Source organism: Notolepis coatsorum (genome assembly GCF_963971535.1).
Source record: "Notolepis coatsorum genome assembly, chromosome: 19".
NCBI classification, from domain to species: domain Eukaryota; kingdom Metazoa; phylum Chordata; class Actinopteri; order Aulopiformes; family Paralepididae; genus Notolepis; species Notolepis coatsorum.
In genome coordinates, this window is record NC_140183.1 from 28,837,015 (window position 1) to 28,860,231 (window position 23,217).

The 23,217-nt window shown below is 40.1% G+C and overlaps 1 protein-coding gene across 2 annotated transcripts; it reads right to left on the reverse strand.

Annotated features, from left to right (window-relative positions):
• Window positions 1-2,695: 2,695 nt before the first annotated feature.
• On the reverse strand, window positions 2,696-21,897 carry cmtm7 (CKLF-like MARVEL transmembrane domain containing 7). 2 transcript variants are annotated; one of them, XM_084337014.1, is made up of 5 exons: window positions 21,664-21,897; window positions 18,764-18,940; window positions 16,904-17,002; window positions 13,596-13,677; window positions 2,696-7,824 (listed from the first exon to the last, which is right to left on the reverse strand). In XM_084337014.1, the coding sequence occupies exons 1-5, from the start codon at window positions 21,775-21,777 to the stop codon at window positions 7,814-7,816; spliced, it is 483 nt and encodes a 160-aa protein (XP_084193140.1). In that variant the 5' UTR covers window positions 21,778-21,897; the 3' UTR covers window positions 2,696-7,813. The 2 variants fall into 2 exon arrangements, with proteins under 2 accessions (XP_084193140.1, XP_084193139.1); XM_084337013.1 differs by having other exon boundaries at window positions 2,696-7,827.
• Between the last annotated feature and the right edge of the window lie 1,320 nt (window positions 21,898-23,217).

A 23,217-nucleotide genomic window follows, 5' to 3' on the forward strand; every position in this document is an offset into this window, starting at 1 on the left:
TGTAGGAAAGACAGTATAGCTACTACAAGCTGAACTACGTGCTTTCTTACTTAGAAATTACATTCACGTCAGCTTTCAGGTCATAGATATTACTTGGGGAACAAGACACTTCTGAAATTCTGACAGAACCCACCAAACAATGAAAGGGAACCACAAGTCCAAGCAATAAACGTTTATTTCAAATAGGAAAAAAATGCAGCACGTGTATCAGGATTTGAACCTAGTTTTCACAGGCAAGTATTATGTGGCCTCCGGAAATGAAGTCAACTGACACCAGTGCTGCTCTGAGGGTTGATAGAGGCGAAGGCTGAAGGAGTGGCAGTGTGGCAGAGCATCGACAGCAACCAACAGCTGCGGGCGAAGGCAGGGCCGCTGGAGTACTTACCGCTGTTAAAAGGAAATCAGCGGGTCCACAGGGGGGAGGTTTGGGATGGCGTGAGTCATATTTCCCATGCAGACCTACGACCCACCCTCTCTCCCACTCCAAACAAACGTTCCACAGACACCTCAGTTCTTCCACTCCTCCTCCTCCTCCTCTCACACATCCCTACATTCTCTTCTCTGTGGCTGCTTTCCAGTCCTCCCTCACTCACTGTAGTGTTTACTCCAATGCTTTGAGAAGCACTGCTTACAGTGTGTCTGGAAGCTCATACGTTCTGCTGCTAACTCTAAATAGTTACCATTTACATTGCATTGATTACAATATATCTTTTAAGACATGTAACAAACACTTACCTCGGTTGGGTGCAATTCGCTTACGATCTAATGGTAGAATCTGTAATACCGGCAAACGGCAACCTTTAGTCAAAAGAGCCCTGCTTGGTATTGCACTTTGTTTACATTTTTGTTTTGTTTTGGTCTGATATCTGAGTGGGGATGGGGAGGCGGGGAATGACATGTTTATTTCATGATTCTAGAGTAGCTATAAATGTTTACTACCAGTAAAATGTAGAAATAAAAACAGCACACTTGAAAACCTATGTTGCTGCATTATGTATGGATTGATGTGTTCATTGCTAGTGTACCTTACTGTATACTATTTTGTATTGGGTATGCACTTGTGTGTGTGTATTTATTTTCATGTTCAAATGGTATGGGTAATTGAATACTTGTCTAATACATATCTTGAACTAACAGGGCTCATTTCCAGCGAACAAATACACACTTCATTGAGAGGAGTAAATATGAGGCCACACCCAGGATTTCCTCCCCTCTCAGTGCTTGGTGACTGGGTGGCTGCACCTCCCTTGTGGCCTACAGTCCAACCAAGGACTAATAATAACACCCAAAACCAGGCTCATTCCTTGAGTCGTATTAAAGGGGAATGATACTGAAACGCACATGTTAGAGAGAGTGGCAGGAAAACACATGGATGAGAGGATGTGGGCTGGGTGACATGGTGGATGCCATATGGGCTGGGTGACATGGTGGATGAGATGGTGTGGGCTGGTTTTATTGTATAGTATTTTATGTTTCTCTTTTATTACTTGCGTGATTTTATATTTGCTTCCACTACTGCACCTTAAGTTTGAGTCCCAAATATTTTTGTATGCAAATATAATGACAATAAAGTATAATCTATCTAATCTATCTAAAGGGGCGGTACAGGGATAAAGTGGAACTTCAGTTTGAACAGGCTGATTCTAGAGGTATGTAGTAAGGCCTCAGAACGATGACAGACTACAAAAGCACCCCCCCCCCCCCTTTGCTGAACACTGATGTCTCCTTGGCAATACTTTCTATGCATGCTTTGAGGCTGTAAATTCCAACAACAGCCCAAAGGCCACTACAATAGAAAGTAGAGCCACTGCCGATGGAGACGCAGTGTTCAGAGCATGAGGTGAGGAGGGCCTTTAAGATATATACCATGTATACTATTATTATTATTATTTTTTTATCAACTTTTTCTCCTCCTGTTTTTCTGTGTTTTTCTCCCATCCCAATTTAGTCGTTATGCCAATTCCCCCCTCCCCTTCCTTGTCGTTGCTCGCATGTGCCCCCCACTGGTCGGTCTAGGGAGCCTTGAAGTCTATCATATGCTTCCTCCGAGACATAGGAGACAGCTAGCAGCATCTTTTCACCTGCCAGCGCGGACTCTCATTGGTGAGGTGTAACGTGTGGGAGGTCACACTACCCTCACCATCTCCCTCCCTCGCTGTGCAGGCACCCTGACCGACCTGTAGGAGTCGCTGTTTACAACGACCAGAATACCACCCCACCGGCTTACCTCCCGCTGACTCTGCCAATTGAGCCAGTATGATGGCCGGCCAAGCCGGAGGCAACGCTGACAGCCGGATTTGATACCAGTGTCTCTCACGTTGGTGACGAGCGCTTAGTCCGCTGCGCCACCCAGCCACCCCTATTATTATTGAAAGAATATATATACTGACATTCTACTATTATGTTCTATTCTATTATCATTACTATTTCTATTATTTGTTCCTGTCTGTACCTCTCCTCCCCCCTCCCCCATGCTGTACCTCTCCTCCCCCTCCCACATGCTATGAGACACTGAATATCCCCAAGGGGATTAATAAAGGAACACTTGACTTGTCCAACTATAGAGAATGAAAACGTGTCTCTATTCCTACCTTTCATTTTCTGTGGTGGGGCTACCCATTTGTTTACATTTGGATCATAGACTGGGACTTTGGAACGGCATAAACAGTGATGTCATCAATAAACAAACACAAAGAACATGGTGCAATAAGCCTTTAATTTACAATCTGCATCAAATCAAAACTAGCAGTTGGAATACACACATTCCTTCAAGATGTATAGAAAAACACACGGTTTCCATTCAAAAGTATAATTCTGTAGAAAATGTTTTTTTCTCAAAAATAGAAACCATAACAAAATCATTTCATAATTTCTCCACTCCACTAGCACAAACCTGAGTGATTCATATCAGCTGATCATGGTCTAGAATAACATGAGTAGGGTCAGTGTTGAAAATGGTTTCCATCGTTACCACTGACACACAAATCATTGTTTTTTAAAAGTATAATTTGTAACTTAAGTATCGCTGCTGTCGGGACAAAACCTCATAACTCCAAAAACCCAACTTTTCAGCAGATGAAAAAAACGAACACAGATTTGAGGGTGAATAGAGTTAGGAGGTTTAGACAGATGATCGGTTTAATGCTTTCCCATTGTTTAAACGTTGTAAAACCCACACACGGAGGATGATCTACGGAGTTGATTTATATAAAAAAAATATATTAAAAAAAATGGAGTTATGAGGTTTTGTCCCGACAGCAGCGGTATACTTTTTATGTATTCAGAAAGTATACTAGTGTTGTGTTAAGTTTAAATCAATTAAGTTGTGCTTGGTATGTTAAACGTTGTACTTAAGATATGTGATTAAATGTATTGAAATTGTACTTTTGTATTTTTGGTTACTTTTGCTTACCGAAATAGCTTGCTAAAAGGTACAACTTACAAAACAAACAACACATTATTTTACTTGGGCCGTCACCCAATGCTAAATAACTTCTGTGACAATGTTGGGGCTGTGACCCATCCTCTCATTTGTATTCTAGTTTAGAATGTTGGGGCCGTAACCCATCCTCTTCTTTTGATTCTAGTTTAGAATGTTGGGGATGTGACCCATCCTCTTATTATTCTAGTTTAGAACATTGGGCAAGTGACCCAACCTCTTATTATTATTCTAGTTTAGAACATTGGGGCTGTGATGACCCCTACTATTCTTATTATTCTAGACCATGATCATCAGTATCATAGTTTCAATAAATAGATTAATCAGATCATGCCTTTAAAAAAAGAAAATTCACATCTGAACATTTTATAATTTTCGTTGATTTTGGAGCAATTTGCATGATATTTAACCTGATTTCACAGGTGACATTTTCATGGTGTAGCGCATATCAAAACAATGATTTCACATACATGCAATCACGATTATACCTTAATGAGTCAACATGTGATGACATGATTGACATCCCGGTGTGAAAGTGACTGCACATGTGAGATTCATGTGTGTGTGAGTGAGTGTGTGTGTGTTTATTTTTTTTCTCCTATAAGGGTCAGGCTTATAGGTTACATCACACCATCAGTGAAAAACACAGCATATCATTATAGAAAAAGTGTTCAAATAAATAATGTAAACAGTTTGGCTTTTAGTTTGGCCTGGAACACAAATAAATCTTTCTTCAGAGTCAATATTGAGACGTTTCCCTAATGAGCCAAGCAAGTACCACTGTATTAGTCTTTTTGATGTGAGGGTTCCAAGTCATTCCTGCCTCAACACACTTTTTTCATAATCTTACTGAAACATTTTGAAATTATTCTGCTGATTCACCACTGCCATTGGCCTCATTTGTATCTGAAAATGTGTCTTAAACCCCACATAAACCCATGAAAGTCACCACATGTAACTAACATGCCATGCTGACATATGAGGTGCATTTATCTTCCTGTAAAGTTTTAGTTTTCCCCTGAAAAGTTGCTCTGTTGTGTCTTAATACGGTGTCTAAAAAGGTTCTTCCTCAGATACTGGATTACATCACAATGGCAAAACCTTTTAGAAAACAGGAGACAAGATGTTTGGCATTTTAGACTAGTATGGTCCTGTAATTGCTAATATAGAATATCTCTGATTACTGAGCCTAATAATATCTCCATTGGTCCAGGATGGATTCCTCTCTGGCAGTCCAGGGGACATACAGCAGACCTGGGTTCAAACCCAGAGGCCTCATTTGTAGAAAGATCTCATGGTCAGATTTGTTGTTAGAAATATGCTTACGTTGAAATCCAGTCAAAGTAGTTCTAATTTCTTAGCCAGAATTGCAGTGTCAGAATTGGGGCATATTTATAGAACAAATTTACTTTATTGAGCCACATTCTAATAATCGCAGAGCGTGTTCATGTTCATTCAAAGTGATGTTCATGACAGGTGTATAAGACCCAGGTACGCTTCAATAGCGAGCACAGACAGTTTCGTAAAAAGGACATTTTTGGAAAATGCTAATTAGTGCAAGCTGAAGGTGTGCTACAACAACAGTGTGCTCAAATCTGTAGCTTAATTTGTCATTAGTCTTGAGGAATGACATTCAATTTCACTTAGAGGTGGTATCCATTCCAGAGTGGAATATTTCCATGACTCACCTAAGTGACTCATTTAAGCCACGGCATAGTTGAATCGTAGTAAATGCACTCCGATTAGTGAACTCTTCCTTCATCTGCTCAACCTTTTAACTGCTGTTTGAAAGTGCAGCAGTATTATCTTGCTTTGTCATACAGCAAAGTCTATCATTTCAGTTTGAAGTGTTATAATAATAATCTCACGTGTAGCACATTCACCTTTAACATTCACTTTAAACACATTTTTTAAACATTACACCATATTTTATCAATTTATTCCTAGAAATATTTGCACTACCTCTTCTACCTAGTTTTTGCTATTTGCATTTTGTTTTTTGCATTTAGTACATTTTAGTTTTGTATATTGTATATTATCTTGTATAGTGTTTGGTCTTTATTCTTTTAACTTTTTACTGTATGAAGCACAATTTCAGGAGGGTCATACAGAACCAAGCAGTTCACTATAATGTACCTTAAATGTGACAAATAAAACAAAACTTGAACTTGACTTGAGTTGCTTAAGCTAATCAGTGGCCTTGTCAGAGACCAGGACATGATCCAGACTCTTGAGTCAGGAATGGCTGTTGAGTCTGAAGCAGAAACAAGCTAGCTCAGTGTGGACAATACATCTAAACTAAATTTGTGTTCCAGGCAAAACCTTTGTGACAATTTTAACCCAACTAAAATTAAGTAGAAAGAAAAGCATTTTAACTATCTTGAAAATAATGCCACTGTAGAAAACGGCACCTAGACCCATAGTTAAAATACAGTAGCTGGATAGTTTGGTGCATGCATACAGTAGCTGGATAGTTTGGTGCATGCATACAGTAGCTGGATAGTTTGGTGCATGCATATACAGTAGCTGGATAGTTATGCATATACAGTGAAGCAGCTTACACAGCTTATACAGCATTTCTAAATATCTTGGACCTCAGAAGTAGGCTAAACTTATCTTTGGCAAAAACACAGTGTCAGACTGTCCAGATTCAAACTGAATTATGATTATGATTCTAGTTTCCCTCTAAATGATTTAGGACCAACATTAGGGGTACGTTATTTTATTGAGTGAAAATAAGGCCACTATGAACAAATGAAGTGCAATGGGTCTCAGTGTGCTCCTCAGCGCTCGTAAATCCTGCTCTGTCACGGCCGAATCCAAGTTTAGGGACGGTTGGGGAATCCCACAACCATCCATAAGATGTCTCAAATAGCCCTGAGAGCAAATTTCTTGTCGTAAGTCCATTGGAGAATGAGACCCAATGTCTGTTCAAAGCATCACAATAAGTGACTTGGCGTTAGATGAATGGCAAAGCGGCTGTTAAACCCAACATCTCAGTACAGCGGTAGTGCTAAGCACCTGTTTGATTTTAACACAGGCAATAATCCCAATTCTCACATATGAAATGGCAGTCTTCTAAATCACTAGTTTGATTTGATTTGATGTTTTTTTCACCGACCAGAAGGTTAGAATTCCACTTCAATCACAAATGGGTGGATGAGGAATGACTTGTAGACCACTAGATTCTCACCATTAGATTCTCTGATTGGGTAGGGAAGACCCAGGCACATCTGAACTCAATATGAACACTGTTCTCTCTTTTGGCATTGGTTAAAACTGTATACTACTTTAGGAATGGCAGTTTCAGGTTGTGCTGTTATGAGAGAAGTGAGATGTAAATTCAGGATAAATGCCTAGGCCAGGAATGGCCACGTACAGCTAAACTTTCAGATAACGGCTTTGAGTGAAATTTGAAAATGCTGCATAGTCGCCTTTTAATAAACACTTGCATCTGAAGTAAGATATTACAGGTTGCTATTCACAGCACACACACACATGGCCCATTCCCGTCTCATAACAACTAATGTGAATCTAGGAAGGGTTGCCTATAAGCCACATAATAGGGATGGGCACTGGGAGTAATTTAGTAGTAGAGTACTCTTAATGTATTCAAGTACTTTTTTGAATTATTTGAGCGTTTTAAACATGGCAACGTTGCCATGCTGAAGCACCAAAGAGTCTTAATGTCGTCAAGAGAAAAGGTACAACATATACATAGACAGCGCTACCACATGGAAAAAGGTTTTAAGTATATTTTCTGAAAGTATACTTTGTATACTTTTTATGTATTCAGAAAGTATACTTAAGTTGTACTCAAGATGTGGTTAAGACTAGTATTGAAATTATACTTTTGATGTATTTTGGTTTACTTTTGCTTACCAAAATACTACTTTTAAGTACAAAGTTTGGTTGACTTCTTGTGGAACTTACACTTACAGCTTATTAATGACTATCATACTAAACATGTGCTTTGAAATAGTACATGAAAGCACATGAGAAGACCAAAAATACACTGAAAGTGTACTCTCAGAAAAGTACTTTTGGGTAGAAATATACTCTTGGGGTGGCTATAGTATTCCTAGAGCACGTCAGGGTGCTGATCCAGAATCAGTTTTGTCTTTTAAGACCATAATGAATAATACTGCTCAAAGGGGATCCGGTCACTGACCATAGACCAGCAACTGCAACTCTGGATTCACACCACAGCCCAAGAGGACATGCATTACTACCTCTGGTCTGAAGAGGTGTTCATAGGTTCGTCAACATGGAGTGTTGTTGTTGTTGTTGTTGTTGTTGTTGTTGTTGTTGTTAGGGGCAAAGAATGACCGCAACACAGCAATCTCATTGAGGAGCCATCTTGTTACTTTTTTTTTATACAGCTGCTGCTGTGGGAGACGGAGGCAGGAAGGAGGTGAGAAAGACAGTTGGGTTAGTTGTTGTTTTTTTCTTTTTAGATGACTAACTTCTCTAGAAATGAATCTTCACATCTGTTAACACAATGGGGACGAACAACGGAGATCTCCGTGTTTCGATTCCACCCGTTGTGGACAGAAGCACGGATAAATCCGTGGCAAGTTGTTATTGCTTTTATTCCATATTAACACTTTGCCGCCCAACCACGAGTTAACTCGTATTTCGATTCCACCTGTTGAGGACCAGAGCCACGAGTTAACTCGTGGCAAGTTGTTATTGTTTTATTCCATATTAATAAACGGATCAAGGTCCCTGATCGGCTCTGCAGATTTACCCGCCAGATTTAAATCGGCGACATGCAATACCGGCCAGATCCTCTTAGGGGCGCCATCGCTCCACTGCAGTATCGTTGAGGCCGAATGGGAAAATAATTTTTTTTACTGTCTGGGGCGTTTCATATGAGCCTCGATCCCAGCCGAACATACTCCATCTTTGATCACGTTACCGAACGCAGATTTCAGCCTGGAATAATGGGATTTATGATCAGCCAATGGACATATCGATCTACCAGATGCCGATGAATAATGACGAAATGCTGCCGGCAATCACATGGGCTGATGGTAGGATACTATTCACCCAAATTACAGCCGGATTGGACATTGTTGTAACACGCAAGCGATCGATCAGTGAAAATGGCTACTTGAACGCACACTGTATTGCTAATCAATACTACTAATCGGCGTCCCCCGCCGCCCCCATTTCATCCATAGATGCTCTGTAATAGTCCGGATGCTACGCAGTTTGTTTTATTTCATTCGTATATATACAACAGAAATGGCGTTTGATATAACGTGACTAGCCTTTAGCCTCATATCTAGCTTCCCAGAAAAAAGACGAGACAAAAACTGCAATAAAGCTTATATTCACAACGCTATAAAATGACAACCAACCGATGGATTTTTATTTTCTTTAAGCCATTATGAAGGCACGGTTTATGCACTCAAGTAGGGCTGGGCGATAAAACGATAACGATAACTATCGCGATAAATTATTTCCTCAAAATAAACATGAAACGTGGTCGCAAAGTTTCGATTTATCGATTTTCCAAGCTTGGATATGAGCACACGCACTAACAACCAATCAGTGAAGGAGATGGCCGAGAGCGAAGGAGACCCGGAAGGAGACCCAGAGGTAGGACTCGCTCAACAACAAGGCTTGCTAGGCTAATTAGCTTGCACGGCGCTGTTTTATATATTTACGTGCCGAGTATGTGTGTGGCGTGAATTCTGAGGCCACGTTTATAGTAGTGTGGGGTATACAGTGGACGTCGTTTCAATATATTGTGGCGGAAGAGAGTATTTTAGTGTCATATTTAGCACATTGTCATGGAATACACCGCTTAGAAACAACAGGCTGGCTAGGATAACTAGCTTGCACGGCGCTGTTTTATATATTTACGTGCCGAGTATGTGTGTGGCGTGAATTCTGAGGCCACGTTTATAGTAGTGTGGGGTATACAGTGGACGTCGTTTCAATATATTGTGGCGGAAGAGAGTATTTTAGTGTCATATTTAGCACATTGTCATGGAATACACCGCTTAGAAACAACAGGCTGGCTAGGATAACTAGCTTGCACGGCGCTGTTTTATATATTTACGTGCCGAGTATGTGTGTGGCGTGAATTCTGAGGCCACGTTTATAGTAGTGTGGGGTATTACAGTGGACGTCGTTTCAATATATTGTGGCGGAAGAGAGTATTTTAGTGTCATATTTATTACATTGTCATGAGATACTCCGCTTGTCGGCTAACTGCTAACGTGCGCGGACTGATGATGACATCAACTCGACTCGAGACATTCGCAGCAGCATAAGAAGTTAATTAAACTTGACAGACATTATATCGACGATAATTATCGATATCGAGTTATATGAAAATAATTTTATAATTTTATCGCGATAACGTTTTTGGTCATATCGCCCAGCCCTACACTCAAGTGACAATGAGAATGGACAGATAGCAATACTATAAAGTATATATATAGCTGATAGAAAGTACATCGGTTTGTTGACAAAGCGTTGTCCTCCAGCCACATATTACACTGCAAGCCGTGGTCGTCAATGTGTTAATAACCTATTCAAGGTCGCCGAGCGGCACTGCAGATTTACCCTACTCTATGAATTCGAGAAGGTGAAATACCGGCCAGATCCTCTTAGGGGCGCTATCGCGATAATGCAGTGTGCCCTGTCTGAACGGATCAGTCTTTTTTTTTTTACTTTCAATGGAGATTTCAGTTAGCAGGATTCTAGATGTGCAGCATGTAGCTTGGATTACGTTTTGCACAGCAGATTTCACCATGCAATAAGGGGATTTATCATCAGCCAATGGACATATCGATCTACCAGATGGCGATCGATAACGGGGAAATGCTCGGGGGGATCCCACCGGACCACGGTAAGATCTTTTTCACGTAAAGTACATCCCGATCGGGCCTTGTTTTGATAGCCATCCAGGCGTTCGGCCTATGAGGCTAATGAGGCTAACGTGGTTATTGGTAATCAATAATCAGAAACGACGTCCCCCCCCCCCCCCCCCTTTCATGCATACATGCGTGAGGATCGTGCCGATCATATGCAGTTTGAGTTTTGGAGCGTATCTATAACCGAAATGCCATTGGATTTAACGTTATTAGCTATTAGCCCATTATCTCGTCTTCCAGGAAATATACTAGACCAAATCCGGTATAATGCTTATATTCACGGCGCTATAAAATGAGAACGTATTGATGAATATCTTTTTTCTTTAAGCCATTTTGAAGGGACGGTTTATGGTCTCTATCTGTCATATGCTATCTGTTATGTTATGTTATCTCTCTCTCTCTCTGAATGAATCTTCACATCTGTTAACACATTCAGGGCCATTGGGATGCGTCTAATAAATCTCTAGAGGACAGGCAAATGTAAACAGACGTGGGGCTGTTTGTAGAGCTAAATCTATACTTTATAGTATTGCTATCTGTCCATTCTCATTGTCAATTGAGACCATGAACCATCCCTTCAAAATGGCTTAAAGAAAAAAAAATCATCAATACGTTCTCATTTTATAGCGCCGTGAATATAAGCGTTATACAGGATTTCGGCTAGGATATTTCCTGGAAGGCGAGATAAAGGGCTAATAGCTACTACCGTTATATCCAATGGCATTTCTGTTATACATATGCTACAGTTAAAACTCAAACTGCATATGATCGGCACGATCCTCAAGCATGTATGCATGAAAGGGGGTGGGGGGGTGGGGGACGTCGTTTCTGATTATTGATTACCAATAACCACGTTAGCCTCATTAGCCTCATTCATTGATCGGATGGATGGCTATCAAATCAAGGCCCGATCGGGATGTACTTTACGTGAAAAAGATCTTACCGTGGGCCGGTGGGATCCCCCAAAGCATTTCCCCGTTATCGATCGCCATCTGGTAGATCGATATGTCCATTGGCTGATGATAAATCCCCTTATTGCATAGTAAAATCTGCGATACAAAACGTAATCCAAGCTACAGGCTGCACATCCAGAATCGAGCTAACTGAAAACTCCATTGAAAGTAAAAAAAAATAGTCCACCGTTCAGCCACAGGGCACACTCCATTATCGCGACAGCGCCCCTAAGAGGATCTGGCCGGTAATGCACGTTGGCGAATTCAAAGAGTAGGGTACATCTGCAGTGCCGCTCGGCGACCTTGAATAGGTTATTAAAATGGAATAAAAGCTAAAACAACTTGCCACGGATATATCCGTGCTTCTGTCCACAACGGGTGGAATCGAAACACGGAGATCTCCGTGGTCGGGCGCCATTGTGTTAAAGGGGAACACCACCCATTTTAACAATTCATATGCTATCTGTTATGTTATGTTATCTCTCTCTCTCTCTCTCTCTCTCTCTCTCTCTCACACACACACACTCCCCATACCGTACCCCATACCATGAACTCTGAACTCCGTTGCCTATACTCTATATAGAGTCTATACCTATCTACTGCCTATCATAACTACCTACCTCTAGTATACCCATATAAGACTATATGGTAGTCAAGTCCATATAAATACCATATATTATGTATATAAATATATCTGCATATATCCCTGTTTACATAAGTGTGCATTGTACATGCTGTATATACTATATCTATATCTATATATCACATACCTATTCTTATTAGTTATACCACTGACTAGTATGGCTTAGTATTGATGAACATAGTATTGTTGCTGCATCCTTTCACCAGGCTCCAATACACTCCAGTGGGGCGTGTGTTTTAGCCTCCAAAAACCATGATTCATGTCCTTGTGAAAACGGAAAGCTCATAGTATAATCAGATGTGTCTTCATATGTTCTACTGAGAAAAGTGTTACATCATATCAAAAGTTCAAAAGTTAGAATGAGTTTTATATGCGCAAATAACTGGACACCTTACACAAGGCCTATGATAATTTAACCTACACTGTAGCACTCAACACTTTGATGAACATTGTTACTCAGCTGATAAGAATTGTGCCCTGTCCTGATGACTTGTCGTACAGAACTTGTAAGTCGCTTTGGATAAAAGCGTCAGCTAAATGACTAAATGTAAATGTAATGTATGATGATACTCGTTCATGTTTGATATAATGTAAGGTTTGCAACCTTATATTAATGGGCGATTTTAATACTGATGTCACAAATCCCTCTGTTCCAACCCACAAAGTGTATACCAATTTCTGTAAACAGTTCAGTCTGAAGCAATTGATCTCAGAGCACACTCGGGTAACTGATGTATCCAAGACTACTATTGATTTAATCCTAGTTACAGACAAAGTGAACATCCCCAGGAGTGGGGTCATAGAGTATGGGGTCAGTGACCACTATCTCATTTATTGTTCGAGGAAGGTGCAGAGAAATGTTTTTACTGGTCATAAAACTATCTTTGCCAGATCCCTCAAGAATTACTCAGGGGACATTCTGAGGGCCCAGCTAGAGCAGGTGAACTGGTCTCAAGTTCTCAGGGCCAATGAGGTAGACCAAGCATGGGGCACTTTTAAATCTCTGTTCTTGAAGGTTATAAACTATGTAGCCCCCCTTAGACAAACCAGAGTGAAACAGAGATCAGACCCATGGTTTGACCACACCATAGGTGATAGTATCAAACGGAGGGACTCTGCCCTAGCCAAGTTTAACCGTTCTCACGATAAGGCTGACTTTGATCACTTCAAAAAACTCAGGAACCAGAGAGAATTCATGAGTTTTGTGTTATTGTCAGTTTTTAGTTATTGTGGGGTATACAATTTTAGCGATAGGTTAGTCTTATAATGTTTTAAATGTATGAGTTTTGTATTATTGTCGTGTTTTTGTTGTGGCCTAACAGCCCTGGGACCATGACGGAAATAAGGGTTTTACTCTTTCTCATGTTATCCTTTGGATCCTTGTTGTGTGTTTTTAATCCATCAATAAAATAAAATAAAATCAACCATTTCCTCAGTAGAACCTATGAAGACACAGACACAGTGTATTGGAGCCTGGTCAGAGGATGCAGCACAGTGTTATGTTTCTCAATACTAAAGCGATCAGTGAAATGATGGCCTGTACTAGCCAGATAATGTTTAAGTAGGGTCTGGGTGAAAAGAAAATTAGGTGAACCCTTTAATATTTGTGGACATGCACCACTCTCTCAAAGAGTGGTGAATAAAGTGATAACATGTTGAACACTGACCTGTCTGTTGGGAACTACAGGTAACTCTGTAAGACGTCCACAAACTAACAGCCAGCAGGATGGTTGCCATGAAGCCAAACACCTACAACAACAACAAGGTAAATGTGAGACATGGTCAGTTGACCCTCAATTAATTCAACTGAAACTGTAATTCACGTAGCAACAATACCTTCTTCATTCTTAATCATGTCTTTATCCATTGGCTATGATTTAATGGCAAAAGGTTTACTCACTTTAGTCACTTACAAATTCAAAGTTATTTGACCCCCCCCCCCCCCCCCCCGACCCTATTCACAATTGTATAGCTTCATATGCATCTTTCACTGTTTTATAGCTTCATATCCATCATTCACTATTATTATAGCTTCATATGCATCAGCATCATTCATATTCTTCATATTATGCATCATTCACCATTATTTTTGCTTCATATGCTTCAGCATCATTCATTAGGGTTGGGAATCACCAGAGACCCCACAAGCACCCTCTTACACACACAAATGACCAGACTGTGAAACCATAATAAGGATGGGTAGGCTATAGGATGAGACACCAAGAGACAGCACCCTACCACATACACAGAATGGGAAGAGGATATTGTTTTTCCGTCATTTCGTTTAATAAAGATATTGAACATGAAGGAGGTGATAAGACGTTCTATTTGGCCACAAATAGGAGAGGAGGCTGTCCAAGCGCTTTTGGAGGAGAGGGAAGGTTGCCACCAATCCTATATAATAAGGAAAATGTTGTTTCCTTTATGAGTCAACACAGAGCACCATTTGTTCTGTATTACTGAGTGAGAACAACAGTATTAGGCATTTAGGCTGCGTACAGACAGGGGTCTTGATACCATGGAAAAAATCAAGACAAGCACAGACGCTCACCCATCTCTTGACCGAATCCTTTCATCTCTCCCCATCTCTGAAGCACTGTTGCTGCCTTATGCAGGAATCATAACTGGTTTAATCATATATTGTTACTAGAGAGCAAAGGGTTGCAAAGAAATTAGGCATCTCTCTCTCCCTCCGTTTCTGACACATCTGCTGTGTGTGTGTGTGCGCGTGTGTTGTGTGCGCGTGTGTGCGTGCACGCACCAGGGTTTCATTTAGCCAGTTATTTCAGTTTTTGACCTTTAAAACTTCATTCAATTCATTAAATAAAAGCCGGGCCAGTGTGCGCGAGCATCCCTTGTTGGCTGTTACGCTAGGGCTGGGCGATATGGCCTCTAAATTATATTGCGATATTTTTTGGCCATATCACTATACACGATATATATCGCGATATTTTGACATTTCCTCTAAAGCACTTAAAAATGCTTGATTTAACCCTTTGATGCATACAGTCACGCCAATATGATGATTATAATAAGTCCCTGTAACATATGTTTGCATTATTAAACCATGAAGATGCTTTAAAAAATTATGTAATGAAAATGTACTAAGAGTAGTCTACTGACACACTAATAAAAAAAATTATTTACATCTAAGACTATTTATATAGAAACTCTTGGGTGCCTAAGACTTTTGCACAGTACTGTGTTTTCTATCCACTTTAGCCAAACACACACACATATATATGCTCTGTTGTGAGGAGAAGATGACTTTTGACCTAAATCTAGAAAAGTTGTTTACCATTCCAGTTAGGTACATCGTGCCAAGGTTGATTCTCCTAACTGGGCCATTTTCAATCTTATCACACTTTTTACTGTAACCTTGCTATTTACATTTTTTATTTTTATGCTCGCTTATGCCTGTATTTTTTACTGTTGTTGTATGTCCGTTCTATTTTATAATTTTTAGACTATTTTTAAACTTAATCATTTTAAACTATTTTATTATTTGTATTACTGAATAGAGAGCCTATTAGGATGTTAGATCCTAATGTGAAACACTGTGATTTACCATACCTTGCTATGCTCGCTCATGCCTGTATTTTTTACTGTTGTGAAGCACTTTGAACTGCAACCTCTGTATGAAAAGTGCTATACAAATAAAGTTATTATTATTATTATTATTATTATTATTGCATGGGACGAGTGCTGTCGTTGGCGAGTTGGAGTTGGGAGAGTGGGAGAGCGACACCCATAAACAACACACATGGCATCAGATTTAATGAACAAGGTATTGGACTTTGTTAATCGTATCAATGACTCTGCCTCAGAGGGTCTGTCGTGCAACGTTCTGCTTTCTTCATGGGTGAGTTGTTGACTAGTTGTTTATTTAGAACGTTTGTGTGTGGTACAGCCCTGTTGGACAGTGAAAAGTAACGTTCAAAATGTTACTGTCACCGCATTTAAACGGCATCATAACCTCTTACAATTCCGCAATGATTTAAGTGTTATTAGCTAAATAATAAACTTGCCGCATTGGACCAGAAACCGGGCGAATTAGACGTAAGAAGAAGAAATCGTAATCCTAAAACAGAGGAGACCCAGGGCTTTCGATTTGCATCTAGATTTTATAAAACTATACTACTGAGCTCACACCAGCTGCCGACAGTGGAAGTCCAACCATATCACATTTTTCTGACGTTTTTCGTGTGAACATAGAAAGAAGAACTAGAAAAAAGGCAGTTTTAAAGGGGAACTATCTTACCATTTCTTTCACTATTTGGGCAATTTTACACAATTCCTGTGAGTTTATGGAACACATCTGTACGTTTTTTTTTTACATTGTTTTGTATTTCTAATCAAGTACTTTAGAGCAGCAGTTTCTGCCCTTCTAGACTCCAAGCTGTTTTTTGGCTGGGCTCCGCCCATACTCGCAATGCGCTTTGAGACACAGTCTGCACTGGCAGATACCTTTTGGGGGAGAGAGAGAGAGATAGAGAGATAGAGAGCACCCTGCACTGCACCCTATTAAGATGCACATACACTTCTATTCTATTCAATTTTATTCTTCTACTTTTGCCATGTGAAATAAAAATGGAGACATGTGGCATCAATTTCTGGTCGCGGTCACAAATAACAATCTGTACAGTCAAAGCCATGCCTTCAAGAGGAGTTAACCATAAAGAACATGTGTTTGAGTGGAGGGGAACTTTAAAGTATTTAATTTCCGTTGAAAACCTGAAAACCATACAACTCTTATGAGTAGTTTCACAGCTACTCTTCGACCAATCACAATGCATGGTCGGACCTACCTGTTGTATAAATATATATAATGTATATCCTGCAAGTGTTTTATGGTCAATATAGGACTTTTTCCCATTTGTCCGACAAACCATTGGCCCGGCAATAACATTTCCCAACAGAAACCCCAGTGTGCACTTACAGTAAACACCCTGGATGTTTGTGTGATGCTACGTACCGAACCAGCCACTAGTTCTGCCACCCCTCCGCTCTTCACAGCAGCCACGATGGAGGCAATGAAGACCAGGATTGTGCCAACAGCATAATGCAGGAACTCCTGCATCATAAGGAAGAAGAAGGTTTAGCTGAGAAGCCACTTTCACAAAGATAGGTAGTGCAAAAAAAATATATATATATTAAAAAAAAACGTTTATTTTTTTATTTTTTTTAATGACTAATCGACGCAAACATTCTGCGTCGACGAGTTTTTATGATCGACGTCGCCGATTATGTCGACTAATCGTTGCAGCCCTAGTTAACACACAGTAATAGTTAACACAGTACACACAGTAATAGTGAATACACAGCACACACACACACACACACCTTAACTCATTCAGCGCCAGCTATTAGACGGGCCCGTCATAGCAAGGCCACGCTTTAAAAGATAGGAGCACATTAGCTGCCTCACCGGATTCCTCTTTCTCCTCGTCTCTCTTTTGCTCAAAATAAAAATGAATGGGCTTCATGGCTGGCTGAATATTTTGCGTTGTCTGATTCTGAATGCTTGCCTATGCTGGTACCGTGACTTTATTTTCCAGCGCGTACTGTGTTCTCATTTCCTTTCACTCGCATGAAACCAGCCGCGTCACAGCAGGAAACTCTACTGTGATTGGACGTTTATGCGCCTTGTGGAATGTGGGACTTGTAGTTTCTGAACTATTAACAGCGGAGCTGTTTGTAATCTTCACTCGCACACTGCGAGTAAATGATTTTTCCGGTTCGCACACACATATTATTAGGGGCAAATACGAGTGAAATGCTCGCACTGTAGAGCATATATATAATTATATATATAATTAGTAATCTGTCTGGGGCTTTTCTTGCCCCCCTTAACTGATTTTCGAGGGCATTTGGTAAATTTTCGAGGGCATTTTGCCCCAAGCCCCCGTTAATTTCGAACCCTGACCCACTATTCCCAAACGCTATCACATACTCTGAGGGAAACACTGGGGACCATCTTACTGTATATTTAAATAGTATTTAGTGTGATAAGACCTCTCAAATGTGCCATAATTTTTCTGTGCAAAGACAGACAGTCCAGCTCCACCCATCTGCCGGTATGGTACAATGAATGGGTTATTAGAAGAGCACCCCTAGCTTAATTTGTGGTTCATACAAGCTCTTGACATTGAATGAAGTCCCATAATATTAATTTCTCTCTTTGATAAGGCAGGGGACTTTGATTTTCAAAGCGGCAATACAAGAAGGAAAAATGACTAGCCAAAACTAGATTAGCATTCCAGCACAGCATATGGCACCAGCTTTGTTGCAGTATTAGTAATGTGGCTCCTAAAAATAGACTAAAAAGAAACACAACCCTTCTGTAAAACATCCCTTTCCCTCTCAAATACACTGTAAAGGACTAACTGTTGAATGGGAGGCAAATTCCATTCATTCTTGAATGGGGAAATGTTTATTACGACAACATTTGGGAGGTCTACTGGTGAATATGATTTAATATAAGATGTATACTCAAAGAGCCACACCGGAGGACAGGGATTGGCTGAGATTCAAGTTTAAACCAGCCCGCCTGAGTGTGATTGGACGACTGACGAAATTACATCTAGTGGCTCAATGTTATCTATAACACCTTTAATGTTAAGGTTAGGGTTAGTTACAGAATGTAATGTCCCCATATTTCACATAAACAAATGGTGTGTGTGTATGTGTATGAATGTGTGTGTGTGTGTGTGTGTGTGTGTGTGTGTGTGTGTGTGTGTGTGTGTGTGTGTGTGTGTGTGTGTGTGTGTGTGTGTGTGTGTGTGTGTGTGTGTGTGTGTGTGTGTGTGTGTGTGTGTGTGTGCTTGCTCCTCACAGTCAGAGTCCAGTTGATACAGGGGATCTTGCTCTGTAGTCTGAAGACGTACATGAGGTAGAAGATGAGGAAGGCTATGAGGAACCACAAGGTCACCACCTCAAAGTAGCGGAACGCCGACCAGTCGTTCCATCGTCGTGCACAGTGCACGCACAGGAAGGCAATCAGGAGGGAGACCTGGGAAAAGACATACAAGTATAACTGTACAGGGATGCACCAATACCAGGCTAAAATGTAATATTGGTATCTGAGAATTGATACCAAGAAACACATCTAACGTGCCAGAAATCAAAGCAAAGTGACTTTATTTGCTGCATTTCTCTCTCTATAATGGAGAAAAATTTATTATATCTCAATAATCTTTGTCCAATGCCCTCAAACTGATGGTCCTCCAAGTCTATACTGTCTACATTAAAAGTATCGGCCGATACCCAAAGCCCAGGTATTGGTATCGGGACTGAAAAAGTAGAATCAGTGCTTCCCTATAGTACAAAAGAGTCTCTTCTTTTGTTGATTTTAATTCATACTGTATATAAAGTAATGTCTGTATAGTGTAGTGTATCACTGCTGTAGTGCGAAAAACACTTTCAGGGGTTCAAGTTTCAAGTTCACGTTCAACATGTTTGCCTCATGGTTGGCCTGCATCTTGTCTTGCACTCTTGTTTAATAAATGGTGAGCCTCTCTATGGAGTGCAGTTGTTCAACCCTCAATAGACAGATAACAAATAGGTACATTTTACTCTATACTTGAAAACCAATAAACTACTTGAGAAGAAAGATACACTGCGACATGCATGCACTTTGTTTTCTGACTGGGCTTCTGGGAATGTGTGTTGGCATTATGCTGTCATGTGTTTTGTATAGTGAGGTATTAAGATAATCCTTTACAATTTACATAGCCTACCATTTGTAGGTTGCTTTTTCTTAGCTTATTAAGGAAAGGAAAATACTGCATAGCTGTGACAAACACAATGCAGTGTTGTATAACTTGCAACCAGTTTGTTTTCACCTCACTTCACCTTCTCTTTCCTTTCCTTACTAGGCCCGGCCTAAAGCAACCTCATTAAGCAGAGAAAATATTTTAGATACTAGTCATAGTGATGTAACTGCAGAATATACCAGTGAATACAAAAAAAAATCATGATGTTGGGCTCAGTGGTCGATGGCTGTCAGCCCCCGTACTTGAGAAACTCTTATGATAAAAAACCATAGGCAAAGATTTGTCCGGAACCAGGCTGGTCTTAAAGGGGCACTTCACCAAAAGAACAATGCTAATTTATTTTGCACATAATCTCACACACGTAAAAAAAACTCTACACAGTTTTGCACGCATTAATTTAGTTTGACAGAGTAAATGAGTTACAGTATTAATTACAGCTCAAAGAAGGTAGCATTCCCTATAAGACAAGGTATTGTTATTTTTTCATCTACATCCATTCATGGTGCTGTAATTAACACAACACAAGGATTAAATGATGACATCACTGGTGGCCATATTCAAACTCATGAACTATCAATAAAGGAACTAAACTGGTGTGTGGTGGCTAGCATTATTTTCATGTCAAGGGGACACATCTTAGTTACACCGAACAAACAAAGCAACAGATGAGGTTGAAGATCACCATCCTTCGTTACATACGCAATTATATGACGTACAGACTTTTGAAATTTTTTGTGGAAAAGGTTTTGGTAAAAGACAGTGTAGTTTTAGAGATAGCTACTCCGTTACCTGACAAGAGAGTGGGAAGCTGATCGAGAGAGACTGATTGATTGATTGATTGATTGATTGAAAATGTTATTAACAGATTGCAGAATGGGTACACTACAGTACAGCTCAATACACACAATTGTTGAGGGGATGCAGACCAGAGAAAGACTTTCATATTGTTTACATCAGGGTCCCCCATTTTCAATTCATAGTGACATTTATGACATACACAACATACATGACATCATGAGTCTGACATTTATGGCATAGGGACATACATGACATACAGATACAGGTATATAGTACTGTTACATTTGTGACATATGATATGCAAATATACAGTACTGTTAGAGTTACAGTACAGTACCCATAGATCCTGACAGAGAGTACATATGATGGGGAGGAGACTGTACATTAGGAGGGGGTGGGTGGGTGGGCCTCAGTTAGTTAGGCCTCAATCTGGTAAATGAGTGTAATGTTGCTTTTGCATTGGATTTTCCAGGGGCACAAAAAAAACTAAACAACGCTGATTTACTTTGCACACATTTATTTAAATGGACAGTTATTGAGAGTAAATTAGTTTTGAATCCTTGTGTTGTGTTGATTACAGCAGCACAATTCAATGAAAAGGTTGAAGTCCCTTAGCCCTACAAGACATGGTATTGCTATTTTTTCATCTACCAATCTTCAGGGGTGTTTACTGCTTATATAACTTCAGGTTAGCATGCACAGGCAGAGTTTGTGGGCTGCCATCTTCTACAGCCCAGGTTAGCCTGGTGATTTACAGGCTGCTTTTTTGGCCACACAATCTTCCAGAAAATGCAGCAGCTGGTTAGTATGCATCATAGAGAAACCAAATGCATTCTATTTTCCTCTTTCATCCTTTGGCCTCAATAACCCAGTTCTCCCGTGCCGTAGCATAACTTTTAGCCCGTCCCACCTAAAAATATATAAAATATAACTTATATACATTTTAACTTTTAAGTAGGTTATATAGACAGTTCTAACCTAATCATGAATGAACCTAATGAACTTTCTGCAATGCAAGTTCAATAATCAAATTTTAACCTGCTTCTTTATTGAGCATTATGTTATGGTTATTATCCAACCAATAATATTGTTTTAAAAAAAAATCGACGAATGATTGATTTAATAACGAATGCAAAAAGTACCAAGGCAGGGATGATCTTACCATTTGAGCGATTTTTAATAATCCCGGCATGGAACGGGTGTAGCCCAAGTTTAGAAAACTTCCGTCCGAACTCGAGGTCGTGGTTGTGGTCGTTGTAACAACCGTTTGCGACATTGTGACAATAAGTTAAGGTTACAGTGTAATAATAATATTGTAATAAGAACGGGCATCGATGGTGATGGACGCAAATTGTGGACACGACGAGCTTCGACTATTTCATGACCAGCAGCAGCAGCCAGCAGCAGAGGCGTTTCTCTTTTCTTTTAGGGGGTGGGGTTTTTTCAGGAAACACTGGTGAGCATTTCAACAGCCCACACTGTTGGTTCTCATAGAAAGGACTATCAAAACAGGTATTGTCCAATAATCACTCATGCAAGAGCGAAGCCGCTTTGGCTATTATACACGCGTGACCGTCAATAGGCTGCATTTTGTGACAAAAATTCATAGACGCGTGTAGACGATACTCGAAATTCGTAATGCAAGATGCCTATAATTATGAGATAAATAATAGGCCTAAATAAAAAGAATTTTATAAAAAAAAATAAAAGGTCTAACTTCCTATTTCTATACCAATTGCATTCGTATGACTGCCACTGGCCTACTGAATCCTTATTTATAAGTGGCAACTTTATGTCGGGTTTGCAGTATGAATGAATGAATGAATGAATGAATGAATGAATGAATGAATGAATGAATGAATGAATGAATGAATGAATTAATGAATGAATGAAAACTTTATTTAACAGATTGCAGAATGGGTACAATACAGTACGGCTCAATACATACAATTGTTAAGGGGATGCAGACCAGAGAAAGACGTTTGTCAGGGTCCCCCATTTTCAATTCATAGTGACATTTATGACATACACAACATACATGACATCATGACATTTATGGCATAGGGACATACATGACATACAGGTATATAGTACTGTTACATTTGTGACATATGATATGCAAATATACAGTACTGTTTATCCATATAGCCCCTTACGTGACTGCGATCTGCAATATATACATATGATGGGGAGGAGACTGTACATTTGGAGGGGGTGGGTGGGTGGGAGAGAAATATACATACGGTGGCGAGAGACTATATATACATACGGTGGGGAGGAGACTGTCTATTAGGAGGGGGTGGGTGGGTGGGAGAGAAATATACATACGGTGGGGAGAGACTATACGGTGGGGAGGAGACTGTCTATTAGGAGGGGGTGGGGGGGTTTGGACATTTACGGTGGCCAGTTTCGAATTGCAGCCTCCTGTAGGTGCTCTTTTAGAGCGGTTTTGAATATGGGGAGGGATTCACATTCCTTTACAGCTTTGGGTAGGGCGTTCCACATTGATGTGGCATAATTGCGAAACGTGTTTAGTCCCTTGTTTGAGCCGAATCTGGGTTTAACATGATTTGTTGAGCTTCCTCTGGTGTTGTGGTCGTGGTATTCACTGACCTTTGGGAAGTATTTTCACATGTACATGGGTACCTTGGTCGTATAGTGTATCTTGTAGACCAGGCCGCGTCTATTCTTTCCCTAATACATTTCCAGTTCCGCG